Source organism: Neofelis nebulosa, chromosome 5 (assembly GCF_028018385.1).
Source record: "Neofelis nebulosa isolate mNeoNeb1 chromosome 5, mNeoNeb1.pri, whole genome shotgun sequence".
Lineage (NCBI taxonomy): Eukaryota > Metazoa > Chordata > Mammalia > Carnivora > Felidae > Neofelis > Neofelis nebulosa.
The window spans coordinates 90,210,831-90,235,642 of record NC_080786.1 but is presented as its reverse complement, the minus strand read 5'-3'; the positions used below and the strand labels follow the sequence as shown (position 1 = coordinate 90,235,642).

General features: G+C 51.5%; 1 protein-coding gene across 7 annotated transcripts in view; it reads right to left on the bottom strand.

Annotated features, from left to right (window-relative positions):
* Positions 1–24,812, bottom strand: part of MYLK (myosin light chain kinase) — a 282,724-nt gene that overhangs the window by 63,853 nt on the left and 194,059 nt on the right. For 5 of the 7 annotated variants that reach the window (XM_058731151.1, XM_058731150.1, XM_058731153.1 and 2 more), the window contains 4 exons: positions 24,628–24,699; positions 22,953–24,190; positions 15,479–15,595; positions 5,325–5,411 (listed from right to left, as the gene is read on the bottom strand). In XM_058731151.1, coding sequence (XP_058587134.1) covers positions 5,325–5,411; positions 15,479–15,595; positions 22,953–24,190; positions 24,628–24,699 — 1,514 coding nt within the window. Of the gene's footprint in view, positions 1–5,095; positions 5,270–5,324; positions 5,412–15,016; positions 15,149–15,478; positions 15,596–22,952; positions 24,191–24,627; positions 24,700–24,812 lie in introns of those variants that run through there. The other 2 variants (XM_058731154.1, XM_058731155.1) reach the window with 2 other exon arrangements.

Below are 24,812 nucleotides of genomic sequence, written 5' to 3'. Positions count from 1 at the left end.
CATTTCTTAAACCCCATCAATGCCTCCTTCACAAAAAATTCCATTCAGATACCCTCCAGCTGGAATCCCCTAGAACTGGACCTTCTGCTTAAAGCCTCCTTCTTATAAGGATGTTTCTGCTGCTGTGCAACCCAAGCCACACTTGCTGTAGTGTCAACCCATCACATATTGGATGATATAAGGGGGAGTTAGCTGACCTTACCTGAACAATGTCAGACACACACACACACACACACACACACACACACACACACACACACAAAAGCATTCCATTGAACGAACTGCTATCAGAGATGGAAAAATTCTGGGCTCAGTTGGAGTCCCCATCTGACAGGTCTGGAGACAAATGGCTTTGACCAAGGCCATATGTTCAATGAGAGGCAGAACCAAGACTTTTGTCCCTCGCTTTCCAGCCTAGTGCTTTCTGGCTATGTCTTGTGCTGGAGCACTGCCCCAGAGCCAGGCGCAAGAAATGCGCATCTGGACATCCAACAAGGCGCTGCTGCCTCCCTGTGCCTACTCAAATCAGGCGGAGTCTTGGGTGCTTCACCCTGGGCCTGTGCACTTCTTTCTTGCTCTTTCTCCAAAGGTAGGGGATGACCATTCTGAACTGGAGGAGTGGATGAAGTGTTCCAAGAGTGCTGACAGTAAGTTCCCATTGGGGGGGGGGGGGGGGGAAGGACCATTAAAGGATATCAGGACAATTGACAAAAACTGAATGCAGACCCTGCATTAAATAGTACTATTGGTTCAATGTTAACTGTCCTGATTTTAGTAACTGCATTGTGGTTATGTTCTTAGGAGATACACAATGACATATTTAGAGGTCAAGGGCATGATGTCTCTAATTTATTCATAAATGGTATCTATATACCTACATGATGCATGGTGAATATATATGAATATATACATAGTGTGCATACATATGTATGAATATCTGATAAACGGTGAATATATCTATATGAATTCATACATAGAGAATGCGAGGACACTGGGAAAAAATGTAAATAATTGGTGGATCTCAGTAATGGGTACATACAAGAGTTCCTTATACTATTCTTGCAACTTTTCTATAAATTTGAAATTATATCAAAATAAAGTTATAAAAAAATGCCTCTTGGGGCGCCTGGGTGGCGCAGTCGGTTAAGCGTCCGACTTCAGCCAGGTCACGATCTCGCGGTCCGTGAGTTCGAGCCCCGCGTCAGGCTCTGGGCTGATGGCTCGGAGCCTGGAGCCTGTTTCCGATTCTGTGTCTCCCTCTCTCTCTGCCCCTCCCCCGTTCATGCTCTGTCTCTCTCTGTCCCAAAAATAAATTAAAAAAAAAAATGTTGAAAAAAAAAAAAATGCCTCTTGAGAGGCATGCAGCAAACACCGTGACAGGTCTCAGGACCCAGCTGTCACTCTCCTTGTCCCCCCAGCTCTCAGGGCAGCAGACTCCTGCCCTGCCGTGGCCTGGGGGCAGCACTTGCCCAGGCTTGTGTGGACTGCACGAAGCACAGCTCTGAGACCGGCAAAGGCACAGTGCTGCAGCAGGAACATGGATCAGGGTTGTCCTCACAGTTCCAGATCTTACCAGCTGTCAGACCCTGGGCAGGACGATCTAGCTCTCTGAGGCTCAGTTTTGCCCATCTGTAAGATGAGAACTACTTGTAGCTCAGTTGAATGAGACCTGCCTGAAGTGATCTGTGACTAAGCGCCTTAGAGGATGCCTGCTGCATGGGGGCTCAGTAGACACTAAGTGAGCACCTGAGTGGGGGGCCTCACAGCATCCCTTCCAGTGGGATCCTCCCTCCAGTGCTCCAGCAATGTCATCATTTCGCTTCAAACCACACTCCTCTCTCCTTCATAACCTGGCACAGAGTTTCCTTGGTCCCAAGTCACCCCAAACGACCACTCCTCATTCCTGTACTTGGGAGTTAGTGTCAGCAGGTTAGCTTGTACTTCTGTCTGTTTTCTCTCACCCTGCTACCTGGCTTGGCAGATGGAACTGGCTTTTCCCTCATGGTCCCCAGCAGCACTCCCAAGGGCCCTCAGGCCACTGTGTGGACATGTGCCCTCTACTCTTATACCTGACAACTCACACACAGGACTGAACAACACAGCTGGGGGTGGGAAGAGGTCATCCAGGGAGGGATCTGGCTATGATCTGTTTGGCAAGAAAACCACTTGGCCTTCCCTCGATTACTGGCAGGAGAAATGGACTTCCTGGTTAGATTAGGTACTTCCCAGCCCTTGAAAAAAATGAACACATGTTATAGCCAGACAGCTCAGAGACAAGAGAATCAATTGGGCTTTCTCATGGGATCAGAGATGTCTGGGACCGATGGCCATGCTAAGAGAAAAAGGCAAGTTGCAGAGGTGTCCAGGTTACATGCTGTATTTACATAAGTATATGTAAGTGCATAGAAAAAGAATAATTGTGACTATATTTGAGGAGGTGAGTGGAACTGGGGGTAGATGAAAGAGGGCTTTCATGTTGCACCTGGTGTATTTCTATACTGTTTAGAATGTTTTAAAGAAGAATGCATGCATATTTAATTTATGCAATTAATAAATAATACAAATTAGCCCAACAAGTGAGAAAAGGATTGGGGGTACAGGCCTAAAAGACACCTCCTTCATTTCCTATCTCTGAGCAGCTGTCTTCTTAGGAGCCTCTGGGAAGGAAGCCCCATGGTGTTCAGGAGGCACCCAGAGAACTCTACAGGTTTCTGAAGGACACGAACACAGGTATGTAAGCAGGTGGAGGGGCCACCAGAACCACCCGGCTAATGTCCTCAGTGCCCAGCGGGTGATGTGTTGGGGTGACGAGAGGTTGGGTGGATGGGCCATTCAAAGTGGTCATTACTGTACACGGAGACACACATTTCCATCCCCTTGGGGGGTAAGACATCTGTCTGTAACTGCAAGACAAAGACTAGAGTAAAATTCCCCTTCCACAGACAAGTAGCGTCCTCTGGACTTAATCTAGATATGGATGTATTTGTTTGCTATGGAAAGGGAAACCAGCACTTTCTGCCAGCCCGCCCCTCTCCCTAAGCAGTGCCACTGACTGAGCCCCACTCCCCACTCACTCTGTAGGGGTAAGAACCTTGGCTTCCAGCTCTGCTTCCAGCATCTTGCTCCTTCCTTAAAGAGTAGAGATTGTGGGCTGGTGCCAGAGATACTCTGAGGACCTGGGCATGAGGGCTCCTAAGGCAGTGCCACACTGAACAGAGGCAGTAAGGGAGGCCCCCTCTGTTTCTGAAGACCAACAGTGTGGGCACAGGGTGCTTCTAGGCTTCCAGGCTGACCTACCACACCCTGGAATAGCTTAGAGGCTTGAACAAGTACTGAAGCCTGGATCCTACCTCTGGAGATTCTGATCTAACTAGGCTGGGTTGCCCCAGCAGCAGAGGTTTTAAAAGCTCCACAGGTGTGTCTAATATGCAGCAGGGGTTGAGAGCCACCACCCCAAGTCAGATGATGACAACTTGTTCGGTGTGCCCCACAGCCCTCTCTCCCCCAGTGCAAAGGCTCAGCTCCCGGGCTGCTCACTGTCCCCAGCTTGTTTTCTCCTTCACAACCTTCCCCTGGACCCCACCTCACTGCCCCCAGGATCTGCCTGTAATGGATGTGCCAGAGCTGAGGGCAGCAGGCTGCTGATGGCCCGGCTCAAAGTCCATGCACTCCTGCCTCTGCCCTCAGGAGAGGCAAATGACTGCATCGGTCCCTAAGTCACAACCACCTGGTGCTCTTCAAAGCTCCCATTTTGCCGTAACTAACAGAGCATGGGTCCAAGTGATCATCTTGGAAAATAAAATCACCAACCCATTTTTGCTGGGTTTTTCTTACAGTTATATACGCATTTCCAGCAACTTATTAAAGGTCTACTCCTGATACTCTGAGCTCCCCACTTTGGTTAAATATCCACTAGACATTATAATTCCAATTTGGCTGCCCCAACATACTGAAGGCTGAGCATCCCCCTGGAAGCTGGCTGGAGTATGCACAAGGAACCCAAGCTCATCATTAGGAGGATAAATATGGAGCTTTGAAAAGAGGAGAATAAGGGGCACCCAGGTGGCTCAGTCAGTTAAGCGCTGACTGGATTTCGGCTCAGGTCATGATCTCACGGTTTGCAAGTCTAAGCCCTGCACTGGGCTCCGTGCTGTCAGTGCAGAGCCTGCTTAGGATTCTCTATCCCTCTCTCTTTGCCCCTCCTCCTCCTCCTCCTCTCTCTCTCTCTCTCAAAATAAATAAACTTAAAAATACACAAATAAAAATTTAAAAATATATATGTATATGCACACATAACTTATATTTTACAACTGCACTGGTATAAAGATGAATATATTAATATTGTGAATTAAAACATTTTCTTTGACCCAAAAGTTTATTTTCTTCTAATTCTATAAGATATTGAGATATTTTTGTGGGGTGTTGTGCCTGATACATCAGTGGGCCCTGGGGGAAGGTGAGACCAGGGAGAGGGAGACACTTTGTAGAGTCACACAAGTCCTTCCCTGCACAGCTATTTATATCACAGCTGCAACTCTTGCACCTCCCTCTATGAGCAAGTCCAGGTCCCTCTGTGAGCAAGGCCCGGCATCCCGGAAGCCCCAGGGGCAGCCCTCAGGGGACTCACAGTGGAGGAGGGGTGAGCCACAGACACATCACCAGACACTGGGCAGAAGACAGTGGCAGCAGGGAGGTGCTGAGTGCTCCGGGAGCACACAGGAAGGAAGGGTTACTTGCAGCTGGGGCAAGGACAAACTCAGGGATGACGTGGCTTTTCAGTGGGAGTCTGTCCCATGAAAGAGGTGTCTCACGGAGAGAGGTGCTCCCAGAGCAGAGGCATGATGGAAGCGGCACGGGCACTTCCATCGCACATGGAGGAGCTCGGCCTGGCCTGAGCATAAAGTAAGGATACAGGAGTTGGGGGCAGACTCAGAAAGAAAGGCCAGACCACACGTCAGGACAAGTGTGCACAAGTGCAATGTCTGTGAGGCCCACTTGAATGGGACTGGTAGGCTCTGGGGACCACCGGGCACCACAACCAGGAGTGATGAGAGCAGAGCCACGGTTTGGAAAGCTTCTGCCCAGCAGGACTCACCTGGGAGAGATCAGGAGGAGGAGTCTTGGTGAGAAGCACAGAGGGCCTGAGTGAGGTGGCGAGTGTACGTGGGTATGCACCACTAAGGCTGTGCAGAGGCTGGGAGAGGTGGGCAGTGCCAAACGGCCACTGGCCCAGTCACCAAGGCTTCACGGGGTTCGCTGGGGTGCAGGCAAGGAAGCTGGGGCTCAGTCCTGGGGTTGCCTAGGAAAGCTGAGCAAGTACTTACTCTCTGTTCCTAGCACTGGGGGAAGAGAGCTCTTGGGCCTCCGGGCTTTCATCTCCGGGGCCTTGGCATTCTCCCTGGCAGGAGCATCTGGAACAGAACAGGTAATGACGGATATTAGTTGGCTGCTGCCCAAGGAAATGAACAGAGGAGGTGTCTTAATAAAAATCCCACCCCAACCAAAATTACAGCACTCCCCCCCCCCCCCCCGCCCCGTCTCCTCTTTCCACTCTGGGGGCCCTCCGTGTCTGCTGAGCAGATGGCGCCTGCCTCGGGCACCTTCCTCCACCGGAGCACCAAAGAAGGAGCGTGCGCACACTCCACTGTGCCTTATAAATCAGGTGGAGAGAGCAGTCACCCAGGCAAGATGGATGGACAGGCTATGCTGGGAGCTATTATGCATTCCCCTGCATGGTAGGCACGGGCTGCCAGGAATCACATCGCTGGCAGGGTCGGAGGAGCGGCAGCACCCCTGTGCTCACTTCTCTCCCATCTTTTCCCTTCACTGGGTCTTTACTCGCTGGCGCTAACTGCTCTGTATTTCCAAAAGCCTGCTCTGTATGGAGAGGTCTCTCCGACAGAAGAAAGAGGGGACAGGGTCCATGCCTCAGCTCATGGTCTGGAAGGGGCCTGCACCTTCTGATTTCCCAGACTTCTTTCTACAGTTGGTCACTGACAGACTTTAAGACCAGATGAAGGCCTCTGAGCAGGCAGCCGGCATGCTTCACCCCCTCTGGACTGAGCCTTGGACCCATTATGGGAGGCTGTGCACTCCTCCTCAAAGTGGGTCCAATGAAACCGAGCCTTCTGGGTGGACCTGAAATGGCAGGTGGATGAGTGCACAATGCCTTGGTCCTCTCTTCCACGTTCCCTATTCCATTTTAACGTCGAGTGTGGACATCACCACACTCTCTCCCTTGTTGGGGCAGAAGAGTAACATCACACTGGGCTGGGTGGTCAGAAAGGGCCTTACTGGGCCCCAAGGAGACTAGACTTCAGGAAGCTTTGGGGAAACCACCCAGGAACTCGGATAAGAAGGAGCTGGTTAAACAGCTATCACTGTGTTCCAGCATTTTCCCCACAAGGAATTCTCCTCAGGGATGTGCTGAGAGGGAGCCTCCCTGTCAGAGTCCCTTCCTGCCATTCATTTTCCGGCTCCTGAAGACAGGAAACTCAAAGGGAGGAAGGAGGGGGTGGGACTTTCCAGCTGAAGCTTGAACCACATTCCTGTGGCTTGGCTAGGGAGGAAGGGCCATCTTGCTGTCTTGCCTCCTGGATGGGGCAGTCCTAGCTGCTAACACATGCCCTCTCCCAGACTGGTTCCTGGGGCTTTGTGTGGTGGACACAGGTTGCACAGAACTAGGGCCTAGGGATGAACACTTCCCTAGCACACGGTCTCCTGATGCTCCCATCTGGATGCACTGCTCCTTCTAGATGGCATTTGGGTCTCATTTCTGCTTCAGAAGGTGGATTGGCCCATATAAATCCTCCCACAAAGAGTCAAGCTTCCTAACCTAAAGCCTGCCCACTCTCAGTTCTAGCTGGGTATTTCAGGAAAGGAGGCCCGGTGTGGGCATCGTCTAAGCTCACCGGCAGCTCCGAGGCACAAGGCCTCTGGGGCTATGGGGGCAACTCCCTACTGAAATCAGCCAAAGCTGTACACATGTAACTACAGGAATGGTTGAGCGTAGGCCTCATGAAGAGTTTCCTAGCAGTATATGGCAGGGAACAGTGCTGAGGGAACCAAGCTGGAAGCCCTACCCTGCCTCCACTATTCTCCTTCTGCCACATTCTATAAGAGCAAACAGAATCCTACATGGTGAGTCAGGGGTCCGTGCCTTCCATCGCTGACACTGCCTGTGTCCTGTCTCCTCAGTGGCCACCCACACACCAGGTTCCATGTGGATACAGATGGAGAAACAGAAAGTCCTATGGGGAGGGGATGATTTCACTTCCTCACACTGGGTATTTTCCCCTGGCCTAATGGTCATTCTCAGCTACAGAAAAATCCTCAATATTTGTCAACTTGTGTGGTTCTCAGCATTGGCTACCCATTAGAAGCAGCTGTACATAGGTGTCTCACCCTGTAGATCCTGGTTTAATTGGTCTGGTTAGGGCCTGGGTGTCCATATTATCCAGAAGCTCCACAGATGACTTTCATATGTCACTCCCAGTCTGTGTGTGACACAGGCCGTGTGTGTGTGTATTTGTATGCACATGTGTGTACGTGCCTGTGTGTCTAAAGGTGGGCATGCGGTTCATGGAGGGTCTCAGGGACTATTCTGAGAGACAGGAACACCTATCGTTGTATCTCTTGATGTCTGGGGACTAGGGTGCCATAAACCAGGGTGTAGCAGTCTATATTTCTTTCTTCCCTTCCTTCAAGACCTGATAGGCACCAATGACAATTTACAGGAAGGTACACTCCAAAGTGTGTTTGTTTTCCCCTTTTTTAAAGAAGAAGAAGAGACAGCCAAGAGTGTACAGAGCTCTGTGCTTCTTGGCTTGAATACTCTCTTTGCCCATCTTTCTTCTGGTGAGTTCTGGGGACATCGCAGGAGAAATACGGGGTTGCTTTGGTTTTTTGTTTTTTGTTTTTTTTTAACTGGTGTGTAACTTGAGGCATAAGCAAGCCAGGGATGAGAGGCTGGTCTTCCTGGGTTCCTAAGGAAGGGAAACAAGGACGGAGATTCCTTCTCTCCTCGTGGGGTCGCATGGGCCTTTGCTTCTAAGCGGCATTAGAGTAGAGACCAGGGAGGAGGGTACCAGTTTTGGCTTTGTCATTAGCAATCTTGGGATCATGAGCAAATCATGTCAACTGCCCTGGGTCTCTATTTCCACACCCGTGCAAAGGAAAGTACACTTATTCCTTCTACCGTAGTGTTAAGATGCTCAAAGGAGAGACTGTATTCAGTAGTGCTCGGGAAAGGAGAAAAATGGTCATGTACCTATTAATTCATTCCTCCTGCTCACCACATTTCCTCAGCTCCCTCCCAGTCTGCTTTAAAATTCTCCACTTTCAAAAGCCCTGCCTGACCAGCCCCCACCCGCATGTTTCCCGCCTCCGCATCTGTATTCAGCTTTTGGGTGCTGGCTTTTACACTGACATGTGAGTGTACTACCCTGTCATGTGCGTTGAGCTTTGTTTTTAGAAGTTCTGTGTACTTTATCTTTCCATCTGACCATGAGGAAAGGGGCTCAAGTTTCCCTTTCAAACCAGGCACACCTCCAGACTTGGAGCCCCCCAGGGGTGGGACTGAGCCCCCACTTCCCTCAGTCCTCTTGCCCCATGGGGGCTGTGCCTGCGCCAGTAGCCACCGGCCCTCTGTGAGGGCTGCAGCAAGGGGTGGGCTGGAAGGACCACGTGCTTAATCAGAACCAGCTCTGTGTTCACATGGATGCCCAGGGGATAAAAATAATAGTAATACAAGACTAAGAGCAGCTTGTATTTTCTATTTTAATCAGTTTGTGATGAAATTGAACTCCATTTCTAGATCTCGGCCCCAGGGCTGGAGTCCATTGCTGGCCGGTTTGTGCCCCCAAAGAAGGACGGGAAGATGGAAATATAGGGAGGTGGGGGGCCTCTACATAGGGAGGAAAATGTGTCCTTATATGGACAATACCTCACCCCCATCCACTCCTGGGCTAGCTCTGGACCTGACCCTTCAGGGCAGCGTTTTTGCTTCTGTCTTCCCCAGGAGGTTGGTTCCCTGAATTACAAGCCTAAGGCAGGGGGAGTGAGGTCTTGGGAGGCTTCTGGGGGTGGGAGGGGGTCAAGCGTCCAGGAGCTCCACCAGGGGGCAGAGGGGGTGGCCTCTCTCTGCCCGAGGGCAAGCAGCAAGCTGGCTCCTTCAGAAGACCGGGTGCTCTAGTCAGGAAAAGAGCTCCTTGCTGGCTCTACTCTTTGGGGCCTATGAGTCCTTGGGCAAGTTCCCTGAACTTTTTTGAGCTGACCTTCACCAGGAAAACAGGAGTAACACCCCAACAGAGTAAATGAGATGTAAAGTAACAGTGGGCATTCACTGGGTTACTTAGCCCATGCCTGGCACGATGCTAAGTGCTTTGTCTACTTGTTTCACGTGGAACCGTATCATTTGCCAATATTCAACTGTCTTTGGCCTACTGGGGAAGCAGTTTTATTCAGTTCAATTGAATGCATGTTGGCTGCCTGTGGTGACATGACAGACAAACGTGAAAGTGGGAGCAGACTTGTGAATGTGGCAGGAAGAAGGGTGCATGGCTATCAGCTCAGGCACAGTCAGAGGTTCCTGATGGCCATGGGGGCAGTTAAGCATGGTAGTTAGGAGCCAAGGCTTGTGTTTAAATTCCCACCCAGTTAGTTATTAGCTGCATGGACTTCAGCAGGCCCCTCAGTTTCTATATGCCACAGTTTGGGCTTTTTTACTATCGCTCCACTAAACCCCCTTGTCACAGCCACAAAACCCCTTTGAATTGCTAAAGCTGATGGTCTCAGGCTCATCCTGTTCTCAGCGGCAGCATCTGACACACTGATGTCATCATTCCTTCCTTATTCAAATGGCTGTCATTTGGCTTCTGGGGCACCCCTCTCTCCTGGATTTCTTCCTGTCCCACTGTGGCCATTCCCTCTTGGTCTCCTTCCCAGACCTCTGTCCTGCCCTACTCCTCCTCCTCCCTACTCCATCCACATCCACTTTAGGGACCTCATTCAGTCCCAGAACATTCAATGGCCTATTATGTGGACAGCTCCCCATACCCTGCCTCCAACCCTGACCTCCTTACTCAACTCCAGATTCATCTAAATGCCTGCCTATGTGACGTGCCCACCTGGACGTCTAATGGACATCTGACACTTCACAGGCACTTGATTGGCCCCTGCCCCTTACATGCCTATCTCAGAAGGTGGTGCCACCATTGATCCATGCTCCCCCATGAAAACTAAGTCACTTTGACTTCCCCTTTCTCTCCATCTCTTCTTCTTCTTTTTTTTAATGTTTGTTTATTTTTGAGAGAGAGAGAGAGAGAGAGTGACAGAGCATGAGTCAGGGAGGGAGGGGCAGAGAGAGAAGGAGACACAGAATCTGAAGCTGTCAGCACAGAGTCCGACACAGGACCTGAACCCACAACCCTGAGATCATGACCTGAGCTGAAGTCAGACGCTTAACTAACTGAGCCACCCAAGCGCCCCTCTCTCTCTCCATTTCTAATGCATCAGCAAATCCTATCAGCTCTACTGTGAGAACAGATTATGAATCTCATCACCTCTTACCTCTTCTGTGGAGCCTAAGCTGACATCACCTTCTGCCTGGGCCATCACAGGAGGTCTCCCTGCTCTCCCTCTCATCCACACAGGGACTGGGAGACTCTGGTCACCAGGGTCACCTGAGTGACCCTTCACCATGTCTAGAGCTGGCCCACCACACTCAGACAGATCTGGCTGCTGGTACTCCTCACCTCGTTTCCCACCACTCTGTCCTGGCTCACAGCTCAGCCACCCTGGCCTTCCTACTCCTGGGAATGCCTCAGGTATAGCCTCTGCTCGGGCTTTGCTCTCACCAGTACCTCTTCCTTCTTACTTCGAGACTCCTTCACACTTCCTTCAGGCCTCTGTTCCAATGTCACTTCCTCACAGAGGCCTCACAGCCACCTTCTCTAAAAGTAACATCTTCCCCACACCCTACTTTGCTTCCTTCATAGCACCTGGTATTGCCTGAGATTACACGTCTGTTCATCTATGTTACTGTTTCCCCCTCACAAGAATGTAAAGTTCCCGATAACAGGACCTTCTGTTTTTTCACTGCTTTTAACCCAGCCCCAAGAGCAGTGCCTGGCACAGAGTGGGATGAATGACCACGGGATGCCCGCTGGAACATCACCTCTTACCACACAAATGTACGACCCTCCATGGCCATGAAGCCCTTGATCTCACTGGTAGCTGTGGCCAGGGTGGCTGGGGGAGGGTGGCCTAAGCTGCCCTGTCTTGGGATTTGGGCCTACAAAGGGTTTTGTTTCCCTACCTCTCACCTGGAGTGAGAGGGAATGGGTCACTCAGGCCAGGTGAGCAGAGGACTCCCCAGTAGGAAGGGCTGTTACTAAGGCAGCCCTGGATCTCTTGGACAGTGGATACTGCCATGCTATTCACTAGACAGAGACGCCATACCAAGTCATGGAAAGGGTAGGCTGTAGAACTGACACACCCAGGTGTGAGCCCTGTCAGGGTAAATCCTGTTCTAACTCCCTGTGCAGGGTGGCTCCAAGGGCAAGAGCTTTGGGATCAGAGACATTCAGAGAGTCTGCATCTCCTGTGTACTGTCTGCATGACCTGGGGAGGATGCTGACCCTCGCCGAGCCTCAGTTTTCCCCCAAGAGATACCCTGCCCAACTGTTGTATGAGCTAAAAATGCACAAGAGCCTCTAGCCAGAGCAAACCTTGAAGGTCAGCTTTGTCCCCCTGGAAGAGTTCAGGCTTCAGGTGCTTTCTGGGGTACAAGGTTGACACTGGCCCTTCTGCTGCACTTGGAAGGAACAGGGGTGTGACCGGATCAAGAAAGTGCACGAGAGCACCCTTTTTCTTAGGGAAAAGACACACAGCATGATGATAATGGCCAGATGTGCTCAGTTATAAAAGCTACCTCCCTTTGTCTTTACTCTAAGTGGGAAAAACAGGAATGTGGCTAATACAGAGTGGCCAATGAGCCAAAGTCATTTTCATGAGGTCCTGAAATATATCCTTATATTTGCCACAGATACATAGTCTTCATGGTGTTTGGCACAGGCTGTGTGACTGATAGCTAGTGACTGTCAGGGGGTAGGGCCAGCTCATGTCAGCATGAGCTATAGTGGAGAGGAACCTCACTGCTCCTTGGGAAGGAGGGACACAGTCCTATCGGGAGGTTAAGCAGGCAGCTGCAGATGGAGAGAGAAATCAGGAGACCCCATGCGATGAACGAACTTGCAAATTCAGTAACAGTCCCTTCTTAGGGCAAGTTTGATTAAAAACTATGGGGGCTCTCTTCAGAAAAATGCTCTGATTTAAAAGCACACAAAATTCTGCCTATAATTTCAAAGAGTCCATGGACCCCCTGGGATCTTTCAGTTAGGTACCACTGCCTTGGGGAGAGCCGGGAGCACCAGGGGATGGAAGGAGGACAGGAAAGCAGCTGGGCTGAGGGGAGCACAGGAGGGGAAACGGTAAGGCAAGGTGGCAGGGGAGCAGTTAGGGAAACTGCAGTTTTTTGTGAAGAGGTGGCTCATGACTGAGAAATAAAACTCCATGTGGCAGGAAGGCCACCCACTCGCAGGACACTAATATATCTCCAAGTCTAGCAACAGGGAAAAGAGTGGGTGTGAAGGGGCTGCCCTTTTTCTCTTTGAAAAACAAAACCAATTAACTGAGAGTCAGTCCTGTTATCTCAGCTGGTCTCCCTTTGACCTCTTTGCTAGCTCTTCTAAGACCCAGATCTCAGTCGGCAGCCCCAAGGCCAAACTAGAGATAAGTAATGGTGATCAAGATTAGTAGAGAGTGGGGATCCTGGGTGGCTCCTTCGGTTATGCCTCCTTCGGCTCAGGTCATGATCTCATAGTTTGTGAGTTCGAGCCCCACATCGGGCTCTGTGGCTCCTGACAACTCAGAGCCTGGAGCCTGCTTCGGATTTTGTGTCCCTCTCTCACTCTGCCCCTCCCTGCTCATTCTCTTTCTCTCTCTCTCCCAAGAATGAAACATTAAAAAAAAAAAAAAAAAAAAGATTAGCAGAGAGTACAAGGGAATCTAGTAGAAGGAAGCCAACTTATGGGTAAAAAAGTCCCATATGTTGCTGAATGAATTCCCCAAACCTTAAAAAAGAAAAAAAAAAAAAAACCAAATGTATTCTATAGGGAAAAAGAAATTTTTATTTTGAAAACTAAGTTTGGTTTTCAAAATAAAACATTTGCTGTTTCTCAAAAAGGTGCTGACATTTCGCAGATAAGGAGAATGAATTGCTGTCCCGCCTTCAGCTAGCCCTGTAAATAGGACCCAAAGAATCCAGGGATCCTCAAAGCAGCTATTAGCAGGCGGGGCTTCCTTCTAGATTGGTTGGGTCTAGCATGCTTCTCAAGTGTGGGCTGTTTGGAGTCAAGTTCCCAGAAACACTTTTTTTTTTTTTTTTTCTGTAAACTGCAGCACCTGTAGGAAAAGCAGCAGGAAACGTGACCTGGGCAGGTGACAGCCCAGGTCACACACCACAGAGTACCTGGCGGCAGCAGCCTCTACCCAGAGCCTCAAAACATGGGTTTCAAGCCCGGCTCTGAACTGACCCATCAAATCCACTCCTTGGACCCAGAGCCCCAGTGACAGATACATTCACAGAACTCCTCCAGGGAGACACACACACAATAGTCTTCCATTTCAGCTTTACTGCTGGCTATTGACAATTTAAGCTGTTTTGCCATTGTGTGTATATGTTTTTTAACTTTTCTTTTCAGCGCTCTTTTTTCTTTTGTTATTTTTTTTAAAGTTAAAAAAAAACCTTTTTTTAAATGTTTATTTACTTTTAAGAGAAAGAGAGAGAGAGACAGAGACATGAGCAGGGGAGGGGCAGAGAGAGAGGGAGACAGAGTCCAAAGCAGGCTCCAGGCTCTGAGCCGTCAGCACAGAGCCTGAAGTGGGGCTCGAACCCACAACTGTGAGATCATGACCTGAGCTAAAGTCAGACGCCTGACTGACTGAGCCACCTCAACGTTCTTTTTCTTAAAAAAAAAAAAAAAAAAAGAAAAGACAAGACTTTCTTTTCTTCCATTCCTAATATATCACGGATCTCAGTGTTTATGATCAAGAAATCAGATTATAAAGCCGAGAATGGGGACAAAGGTTCTACATCTTGTGGAATGGCAGGGAAACAGGTCAGGACTTTATACCCCAAGTGATCATATTCAGGAGTCAGAAGAGCAACAAAGTTGGTCTTTGAGTTGCCTTATTTGGACACCAGTTTTTCACGTGTCACTAAGAGTTACTAACCAGGCATTTCAAGAGCAAGAAATTATTTCCCCCACACAACCTTTTCAGACAGTTCCAGGCAAGTATCAAAAAAGAAGAAAGCACTCTGGATTGTGAATCCCACTACAGCATTCTGGCTCTAGCTTGGCCCTCAACAGACCAGGAAACCTCATGTAGGACATGTTCCTTCTCAATGGCCTTGGTTTTCTACTCTTCAAAATGAGGGTGGTTGCCTAGACCATCCCAAGGTCTGTTCTACTTCTAAGGCTCTAATTCTAAACTTCACAAAGAAGAGAGAAAGAAGAGTCACAAACACACAGCCTGCACTTCTTTAGGATAAATCTCAACCCCTCACAGCCTGGCCTCCCCCTTTCCTCACTCAGAAACTCCATTCAGAGGGAGCGGAGTGGCTCAGGAGGTTAAGCGTCCGACTTCGGCTCAGGTCATGATCTCACGGTTCATGGGTTCCAGCCCCATGTCGGGCTCTGTGCTGACGGCCTGGAACCTGGAGACTGTTTCGGATTCTGTGTGTCCCTCTCTCTCTGCCCCTCCCCGCTTGTGCTCTCTCTCTTTCTCTCTCTTTTTCAAAAATAAATAAACATTAAAAAAAAAAATGAAACTCCACTCAGACCAGGCAGCCCTCTGCCCCCACGTTTCTTCCTCTCCCTCTGCTGTATTACAATTACTTTCTCTTCTTGCAGAGGGCTTCTCCCCTCTACCCAAAGATGCAGCCCCAACTCACCTCCTCAGGGAAGTATCCCCACGTGGACCCCGCTCTACTCCGTCCTCACCTCACCACGGGTCTGACCTGCCAGCACTGACACTTGTCTGCTGCAGCTTGTAAAATACTATGTAGTCATTTTCCTGTGGGTGTGTCTTTTCTCCTCCAGCCCAGTGCCTGGTTTCCCCACTCAGCAAGCTTCTGCATCTGGGGGTCAGGACTGGGGACAGGGCGGGGACAATAAGGTGAGCGGCCCCTCCTCTCAGCCAGGGGCAGGGCTGCAAGGTCACATAGGGCCATCAAGTAGAGCTGCCATTTTCCTTTCTGGCTCATTTTGTGCAAAAGATGGCTTGATACCCACAAAACAAATGCCTCAGGTAGGGATGGCAGTCTTGGATGCAGTTCTGTTTAGGTATGGCTGGCCAGGGAAGGGCTGAGAAGGGGGACTACTTTGTGTGGCAGTGATGGGTGGGCACGACCTACCATCCACGGTGACTTGGCAGGAGCACTCAGCCTGGCCGGCGCCATTCTTGGCTATGCACTTGTATACGCCTCTGTCTTCGGGCAATGCCTTCTCGATGGAGACAGAGCACAGTGAGCCTAGGAAGGAAGAGGAAGAACCATTGAGTGGACCCAGTATAAGCCCAATACCTGCCCTGGGACCTGGGACATGGCAGGTGAATGTTATTCATATGGATAGCCACTGGGAGCCCAGAAGTCAGACGTGCTGTGGGAACCAACCCTCTCTCCCTACCAAGGGTCAGGGTAGTTTTTTCTGATAAGCCAGGTCCAAAATAACTGATCCCTAAGTATATTTCCTCCTGGTACCCTCTTCCCAAATTCCAGCAAGCTCTCTTATAGGGACATAATGGAAAGGCACAGAAGAAGAGAGCAAAATAATATCAGCTTTTGGAGAGCATCCAATACAATAGAAGGAGCAGAGGGACCCTGGACCTGCACCCTGGCATGTCACCAAGAGAGATAAGTAGTAGCCAGGCACAGGTTTATAGACCCATGTTAGGAACAGTGGCAGGTGAGGAGGCTCCGCCCAGCATATAGCAATTATTTATTCTGGGAATCTTAGAAAAGGGAGTCCTGAACAAAGAGGTGGGTGAGAGAGGCAGGGGTCCCTGTTGAGCAGGAACGCTGACCTGTGGGAAGGTCTGCTGGGAGAAGGAGGGAACCATAGCCTGGGACCCTGGAGCTAGCTTCTCAGGAATAGTATCTGCGATGAGAAGCACGGCCAACGAGGGGCACTGGGCTGGGAGAGGGGCACTTTGGGGCATCTCCCTTCAGTGCAAGGTCTTTTGGTGACCTCAGAGAGGGGTAGAGTCTCTCCACCCCAGCAACCTCTTCTGGCCTGGTTAGGGAAAGGAGAAGCCACGCTGGGCACACACAGGAATCGGGGGTCTGGTCCCTGCCCACCCTAGCTCTCTCACCCCAGAGCTGGCTACTTCCCTGGAGTTCCCCCCTTGGGGGATTTCCCTCAGGATGTGGGGAGAGGCCAGCTGAGGGCTGGGACTGCTGGGCCAGGCAGGAGGGCAGTGGCACTGTAGTTCCTGCCTTCAGACACACAAACAAGTCAACAGCATGGCGTCCTGCCCAAAGCTGCCCTGTTGTCAGGGCGGCAGTCATTACAAAAAAGAGGAGGACAGAGCCAGGGCCACGTGCATCCTGCTGCCTGGAGCCACTGGCTCCAGCTACTCCTCTCCCCCTGCCAATTGTTCAGTATAAGCCACCAGCCCTACGTGGACAGAACTGTGTGCATCCCAGGCGTATGTGCGGGGCAACATGGCCAGAAGGGAGGTCAACAGGCACTGCTCCCAAAGGGTCTTTGATCTCAAAAAGTACCCTCACCCCCATTAGGTAGAGGCACAGACTTGAGAGCAATGAATACAAGGGTATTCAGAGAACCTCACTAAGGCTAGGAAGGAAGGCAGAGGCATTTAACAGTTCTCTTTGCTTCTTGGCACCTGGCTTATGTCTGAACAAGGAAACCTTAGTCCTCTGGACCACCTACCTCCTATTCATATAGACCTTACCTCTCAGGAAAGGCCTCCCTACATTCTCCCACAGGGGAGGGCAAGGGATCAGGATCTCTTCTCACTGTAGTTAGGAGACAGAATTTGCAGAAACTGCAACAGAAAGGGTTGGACTCACTCTCATGAGAGTGACACCGTGAGGCACAGGAATCTGGGATTGAGGGTGACTGTCCTCTCTAGAGAGGACCTTGCACTCATCCGAGAGGGCAGGGGGCTGCTAAGATGACCTCTGGCATCCTGATTTGAGGCTTAGAGGAAACACACCCCCTTTTGTCACTTCCCTTCAGTCTGAGGCTAAGGCTCTGGGAGCAGACACCCCACTCCCAGTACATATCCTGCTTGGATCCCTGACTGTGCTTCAGCTTCAGTCCCCTCACTGCTTTCAGCCTTAAGCCCAAATGGCACAAACTGCAAAGACAATGGTGAGACCACCAGGAGAAGTCGGGGCGGTTAGACCACAGCCCTCACCCCCTCACCAGGGAAAGTAGCAGAGCAGGCAGCTCATCAAGCCTCCCAAAGCCTGGACCCCTGGCCATGTGCTTGTGCTTGCGTGGGCTGGGGGAGGGCCCCCAGGCAGGCCTGGAGGCCCGGCTAGCCCAGATTGAAGAATCTGGTATTTCCTGTGGGACAGCTTATTCCTGACCTCCAGAAGAAAAACCGTTTCCCAGAGTTTTTTTTCCGAGAAGCCTCAGCCTGGTGGGGAATTTTGAGGGAGGTGAGGGGGATGGTAGCAGTCACCACAGAACCAAAGATCCAATAAATGGCTCAGCTAGAACTGTCCCTGGGAGAGCCCCTCATGGCCATGGAGTCTGAGGTCTCCCATCTTGCTCCAAGTGTGTGGCAAGAGGGGAGGCCGGGGTGGGGGGGTGCAGGGTGAGAGGGGGTGGCCCAAAGCCCTAGAGGCTGTGCTCTGAGGATACCCTCAGTGGGCAGTGCCTCCCCACCCTGGTCCCCTAGAACGTCTGGACAGTGCAACTCAGCTCCAGATCACCTCCTCGAGGACAGCGCCTTCCCTATCACCCATAAGCATCCCCAGCCACAGACAGACCTCTTCTGTGCCCCGAGTTTCTCTTTATCAGAGCATGTCTTCCAAGGCTGTTGCTGAAACACATGTCTGTCTCCCACACTAATTCTTGGAGGGCAGTGACTGTGTCTATTACGAATCTTTTTCCTGAGCCTGGAATGCAGTCACAATAAAAAAGAAAAAAAAAATTGCCATCTGAGATGACCAAGGCACATTTCTGTAGCAGGTGATCTGGGAGGATCTATGCAAGAGAAAGTCACGAACATTTAGTCAAATATAACCTACCATTGAAAAAGGTAAGATAGTTTCTGAAAGGAAAAAATTCCTACGTCAGAGTTCTTCAAATGGATTATGCATATAACAATATTGCCTTGCATATTGCATTTATGCACTAGGATGCATAAATCCTAGTGTTTTGTACGATAAATTCACATAGGTTTTTAAAAAAGCCTTTTCAAGATCTCACATTAAAGGTGATTAAAAACGAACCATCGGTTGACAACGGCAACAAAAATAAATTCTCGTATTAGGCTAGGAGACATGTTTGCCAGGGAAAGAAGCCTGGCCTGGGGACAGGAAACAGGGCATAAAGATGAAAACACTTCTCGGGAGGAGTGTAGGGCTCCCCTTGGCTCACTGGCCATCCCTCCCAGTCCTCAGCCAAGGCCAAAGCCTGAGGAGCATGGCTGCAGGCCTGAAAGGGCCTGGTGTCATCCCTCCACAGGCCTGGAGGCCAGGCCCAGCCACCACAAGTGGCCACCATCTGCCTGGCAGCTCTGAGGGGATGCAGGGAGGGGAAGGGTGCCTCTACATGTCCCTTCAAGAATTAGCAGTCAATGCCAGCCGACTCATTACACACCTCTTCTGCTCTCCTTGGTGCTAAATGGGGGGAACAAAACCCTGTTTTTAGGGGGCCTGGAGGCTATGAGCCCTATCCAAGCCACAGGGGTTCAGAGAAGCCCCCTGAAACCTGTAAACACAGCAGTAGGGTGTAGATGTATGTGCGGACCGTACTCCACGAGGAGTTTCTCATGGCCAAAGGCTGGTGACAATGGTCTGGCAAGACCTAGAGGAAGCAAATTTTGATCTTAGATGACAACAGCACAGGATTCAGAGCAGTGAAGGAAGAAGGATTCCAAGCCAGTGAGGTGGGGGGCAGAGAGGATGCAGAATGGGGTGGAAAGGACAGGGAGACCCCCTTAGCCACTCCCTCCACCTTCACCCCCAGACCACCTCAAACCACCAGCTTCCCTATTTCCATCAATGTCAGTAGAAATGTGACCCCAGTCACCCGGACACTGGCACACAGTGGTCTTCCACTCCTTCCTCTTCTTTATCTGCCCCCTGCTCCCAAGCCAGGCAACAGGATCTATTAACTCTGTCCTTGCTTCTTGAACTGGTTGTTTCCTGTCTGTGCCATGGCTGCCTTATTATATTAGTCCAAGCCTTGCCATCTTTCTCCCTGACCTCTTCAGTAGGCTCCTTACTTGTCTTTGGGCAGGGAGTCAATCAAAACCCCTAAACCCTTACCCTAGCTTTGTGTGCGCTGCTCCTCATTCCACATTCTTACATGGCTCCCTATTGCCTTGAGGATTGAGCTCTTTAGCATGATATAGGATGGCATGGGACATGCCTTCCTCTCCAGCCGAGCCCATGCTGTGAGTAGACCTGCCTTTGCTGCTGCCAGAGCCCCTGCCTGAGAAGCCCATACCTCCCCTCCTTTGCCTGCCATGGGTCCTCGCCCAGCTCATTCAGCACCAGCCTTTCCTGTGGCCCCAGCACTCAGCTCCTTCTTCTACACCTACTAGCTCAACTTCAGCACTTGGCTGGAATAGCTTTATCACTGTGAGTGTGTGCCCCCTCTTTCCAGATCTATGGGGAACAGATCCACTCACACCTCCCAGAGTGCCCTGCTCCCTGCAGTGGGGCCTGCTGAAGTGGTCACTGATAAGGCTTGAAGACAGGCTTTCTTCCTGGGGTCTGTGTCCAACCCAGGCTCTTGAAGACGTAGAGGGAGAAGCTCTAGAGAAGGGACAGACCGAAAAACGGGGATGGTATTTTTAAGACCAGGCACTCTTGGGGCGCCTGGGTGGCTCAGTCGGTTAAGCGTCCGACTTCGGCTCAGGTCACGATCTCGAGGTCCGTGAGTTCGAGCCCCACGTCGGGCTCTGGGCTGATGGCTCAGAGCCTGGAGCCTGCTTCCGATTCTGTGTCTCCCTCTCTCTCTGCCCCTCCCCTGTTCATGCTCTGTCTCTCTCTGTCTCAAAAATAAATAAACGTTAAAAAAAAAAAAATTAAAAAAAAAAAAAAAAGACCAGGCACTCTCCCTACCGTGGCAAGGCAGATAGGCCCACGTCAAGGTCTGCTTCCTCCACTGCAGAGAAAATGCCAGAAACCTGGCAAGCCTAGAGGGCACTGCCAGTCTTGCAGCCTCTTGACAACTACTGACAGTGTCGAGGAGTAAACAGCCATTAGTATTTTCTCCTGACGGACAACGCTCTGGGTGAGCGCATCATGAAAGGTTTCTCAGCTGTACCAGTGTGCTGACTCCTAACAAGAGTTAACTATGAGGTAAGACGGCACAGTGGTCTAGGCGCCTGAACTCAGCTGCCTACCTTCAAATCCCAGCTCTGTCACTAACCCGTTGCACAATCTCGGGCAGGACACCTCACTTCTGGAAATGGGCAGGATTAAAAGAGTGAAAAGCGTAAGATGCCTAGAGCAGTGTCTGGCACATGGTGTTTGTTCAGTGTGTGCAAGCTATTCTTAAGTTTTCAAAGGAGAATTACAAATATTTAGAATATTTTTAAAAGTTGGACTTGGGGCTGTCTCTACAACCCCTTCCTATCCACCTCCCTTAGACCTTCTCTATCCACTCCTTGTGCTGGCCTTCTTTTAATCATTTCTTCTTCCTCTGATTTGGACCTAAACTGTCCCTTTGAGGTGGTTTCTATGGGAGGTGATACCGGAGTAGCTGGGTCTCTATGCCCTTTAATGCTCAGTGACAGGCGATACCACATACTCAAGACCCTCTGGACACGAGTAGCCAGGGTCTAATGGCTCAGGCGTGTTTCTGAGACCAGAGATGAGGTCTGCTTACTCTGCTCAGTCGAGAGGGCTGTATATAAGCTGCTATTAGGGACCCTGCAGGTTCCACACAGGTCTCCTTTGGGCACTGCCCTCAGCTATCTGAACACTGGCTTCCCTGAGGCCGGTGTGGCCATGGGCCTCACATTGTGTGGGCCTGTGTGACCGCACATGTCCCAAGGGCGGGCGGCTACCCACCTTCCATCCTTCCTGGAGAGATCACCACAAGGTAGCCTGGGAAATGTTCCCAGTCAAGGTTTCAGATCAGTTCTACCAAAGGCTTTCCAACTGGGAGGGGTCCACAGGGGTGACAGGGACAGTTGTGACATCCACTCCCCTGGACATCTCACCTCACTGTGGTGATTCCCCCATGCCCACCTGTGTGTGGACCACAGGCAGGCTGGACTAGCAGAGGCAAGGTTGGGGGGGGGTGTGTGTGGATGAGATGTCTTCCCGAGGACCCTACCAATCTGGAGATAACCACATAAAAACATTCTCCTATCAACACAGCGGCAGAAAATAAAACACTTTCTCTCTCCTGGTCAACTTCCCCTTTACTCTTTTAGCACTTAGATTCAAAATGCTCAGCTGCTGCAGATTTGCTGACTGAGTTACAGGATAAAGAGAGAAATTTTATTGTGGGCTGAGAGGGATACTGCTTTCTTCAAATGCTCCTCCATTTGCCTTTCATGAGGAAGGAAGAAGCCTGATGAAGGGGGCAGTGGGGGAGGGGAGAGGGGTGTGCAGTCAGAGGACAGAAAGGGGAGCAGCGCAGTTGGGGGTGTTTGTGACATCTCAGTGGATCAGGACTCATAGGACCTGTCCACCTGGGCCTCTGCTTGGCTGCCGCCCTCTACCTCTTAAGGGTAAAATGCTATTTCCTGGGGAGCATTGTGCCCTGTTCTGTCCCGAGCCACCAGCATCAGCCTCAAGCTCGGGCCGGGCTCTGTTCCAGCGCTGGCCACCAGAGTGGGGTGTGGGAAGTCTGCTGGACTCAGAGCTCCCCTACAGCCTTGAGATGCTTGGCTGAAACATTTCAAACCAAATTGAGGGTCCAGGGAAAATGTCCCTCTCACCCCCATCTCTTCTCTAGGTATAAACTGACCCATCTCAGAATTCCAGACCCTGAAAGGCCCCAGATGTCAGGATTTAGTGCCCCCCCTCTCCCCATAACCCAAGAATGTGAAATACCAGCAAACAAAAGTCTCATCCAAATTAGGAAGCGAGTGGCTCTGTCCGCCCAGGAGTGTGTGCGTAGGGGCTGTTTGGGGTTTTTGGCTTCTCCGACAGAGCCCTTCAAACCCACAATGTTATCAAGTCTTAAGTTGTTGTTGACCCCAAACCATAGTCCTGTGCCACCCCATCAGTGCACACCCTTCTCCTAATCCAAACTGCTGCTGCAAAAGCAGCTCTCAGCTCAGAGCCGCTGGTGGGCTCCAGCCCCAGGGTCCCGTCACGTCCACACACACAGCCCTCTCCACACCAGAGCTGTGGGGCACGAGCTCAGGCCCAGGGCAGCTCTGAAGAGCCACTGCTGGGGCTGCCCTGAGGCAGCTCTGCCAGACAGACGCCAGGACTTGGGCACGTGCCACAGGACCAGCCACCCACCTCTCACCGCCCAGAGACGGAGTGTGTGCCCGAGGGCCCTGAGCAGGGCGCCTGTCTTGTCAGCGAGGGGGCACAGACGCTGGGCACTCCAGCCCAGGCTCTAGGCTGCAAATGGCAGTCAACAGGCCCAAGGCTCCATGAGCCGGCAGTGGCCCTGGTACAGAGCCCCCTTCTTCCCAGCCTTCGCCCTTGTTACCTTCTTGGGAGAGGATGATAAACTTGGTGGTCTTGAGTGTCTTTCCATTCAGCGTCCAGGTGATGGTGGCCGGGGGGTCAGAGGACACCTGACACTTGAGTAGCAGCTTCTGGCCCTCCATCACGTGGACATCTTGTAGCTTCTCCTTGAAGGTTGGGGCTGTCCCATGGCTCTCTGATCTGTTTTCATTATCTGTGGCTCCTGCATGCCCCCTCTTGCAGTTCACATCATTCTTAACCTCCTTCTTGAGTTCTTCCTTCCCAGCTGTTTTTCCGGTCTCAGCAGGCTTGGCGTTGCCCATGGATTTCGGGGTCTCAGCAGGCTTGGTGGCACTAATGGATTTCGGAGTCTCAGCAGGCTTGGCATTAACCACGGATTTTGGGGTCTCAGCAGGCTTGGCGTTGCCCATGGATTTTGGGGTCTCAGCAGGCTTGGTGGTGCTCACGGATTTCGGGGTCTCGACAGGCTTGGTGTTGCTCACAGGTTTTGGGGTCTCAGCAGGCTTGGCATTACTCAAGGGTTTCAGCGTCTCAGCAAGCTTGGCGTTATCCACGGGTTTGGGGGACTCGGCAGGCTTGACGTTGCCCAGAGGTTTTAGGGTCTCGGCAGGCTTGGCATTGCCTGAGGGTTTCAGGGACCCTAAAGCCTGGGCATTGCCCACAGCCTTTGGACTTTCTGCTGCCTTGGCATTCAAGGCCTCAGCATTGTTGCTACCATTCTCTGCTGGTAATTTTTTCTTGCTGCCTAACACCGAGCGGAAATCTGGGGTGGCGGGTTTCGGAAGCGGTGCCTTCTCAGGGACCGGGGTCTTAGGAGTCCCCTTCTTGGCCAGAACCGAGCGGAAGTCTACCTGCTGAGGGCTATGCACCTTCCTTTCTTCCTCTGACACAGTCTTTGGCTTCACTTGCCGTTGCAGGTTGGCGCGGAAATCCATCTGCTCGGCTGGGATCTCCTTTAGGTGCTCTTCTGACACGCTCTTGGTGCTCACCTTCTTCCCTAGGAGGTCACGGAAGTCCAGCTGTTCCACCTCCTGCTGGCGGATGGCCTCCTCGGTGTGCTGCCGGGTCTCCACGCGTCTCTTCAGCACTCCCCGCACGTCCTCACTGTCTTCCTCCTCCGGCCAACCCTGCCCTCTTGCTGGCCAGCCGGGCCTCAGGGTCCCATAGCGGTCACCGCCACCACCATCAGCACTGGCTCCCCGGCCACAGAGGCCCTCACAGCTGGCAGGCTCCCTCCCCCTGCAACCAGTGAAGGGAAAAAAGGAAAGTAGCAAGAGGAAAAGGGGCCGGGTAAGAACAAAACGTCAGGGGAGAGCAAATCCCTGAGGGAGGGAGGGTAAAGGGGAGGGAGAAGGGGAGGTTGGGGCTGGCCAGGCTGTGTTTATAGAAGGGAACATTGGTGAGAGGCTCTTGCTTGCTTACTTGGTTTGTTACATCGGTAATGACTTCAGTAGCCTTATAAGGGTGTGTGCAAAAAAAAAAAATAATAATTCTCCCCCCCCTCCTCCCCTGCATTCCCTCCCTCATTCCCCTTCCAATCTCTCCCTCTTGGCTCAGCAGCCTCAGCTGGAGGATACGAATAATCTGGGGCTGCTGGGCTGGGCCTGCAGGGGCCAGGAGAATGGTGGGTGGGTGGTGGCATGGGGCCTGGCCAGGCACCTCCTGGGGGCACTCACCGCAGGGGGGCTCTGGTAGGGCTGCTCTGTAGCATCAGTGACACCTGGCAACTGCATTCGCCAACCCGGTTCCTGAAGAATTCGAGAGATCAATACAGATCAAGAGGCTCTCTGAGCCAAGGGCCTGCTCAGCCGAGGGCTGTGAGGAGGACAGGGTAAGCAGGAACTTAGCCAAAGGCTGGCTG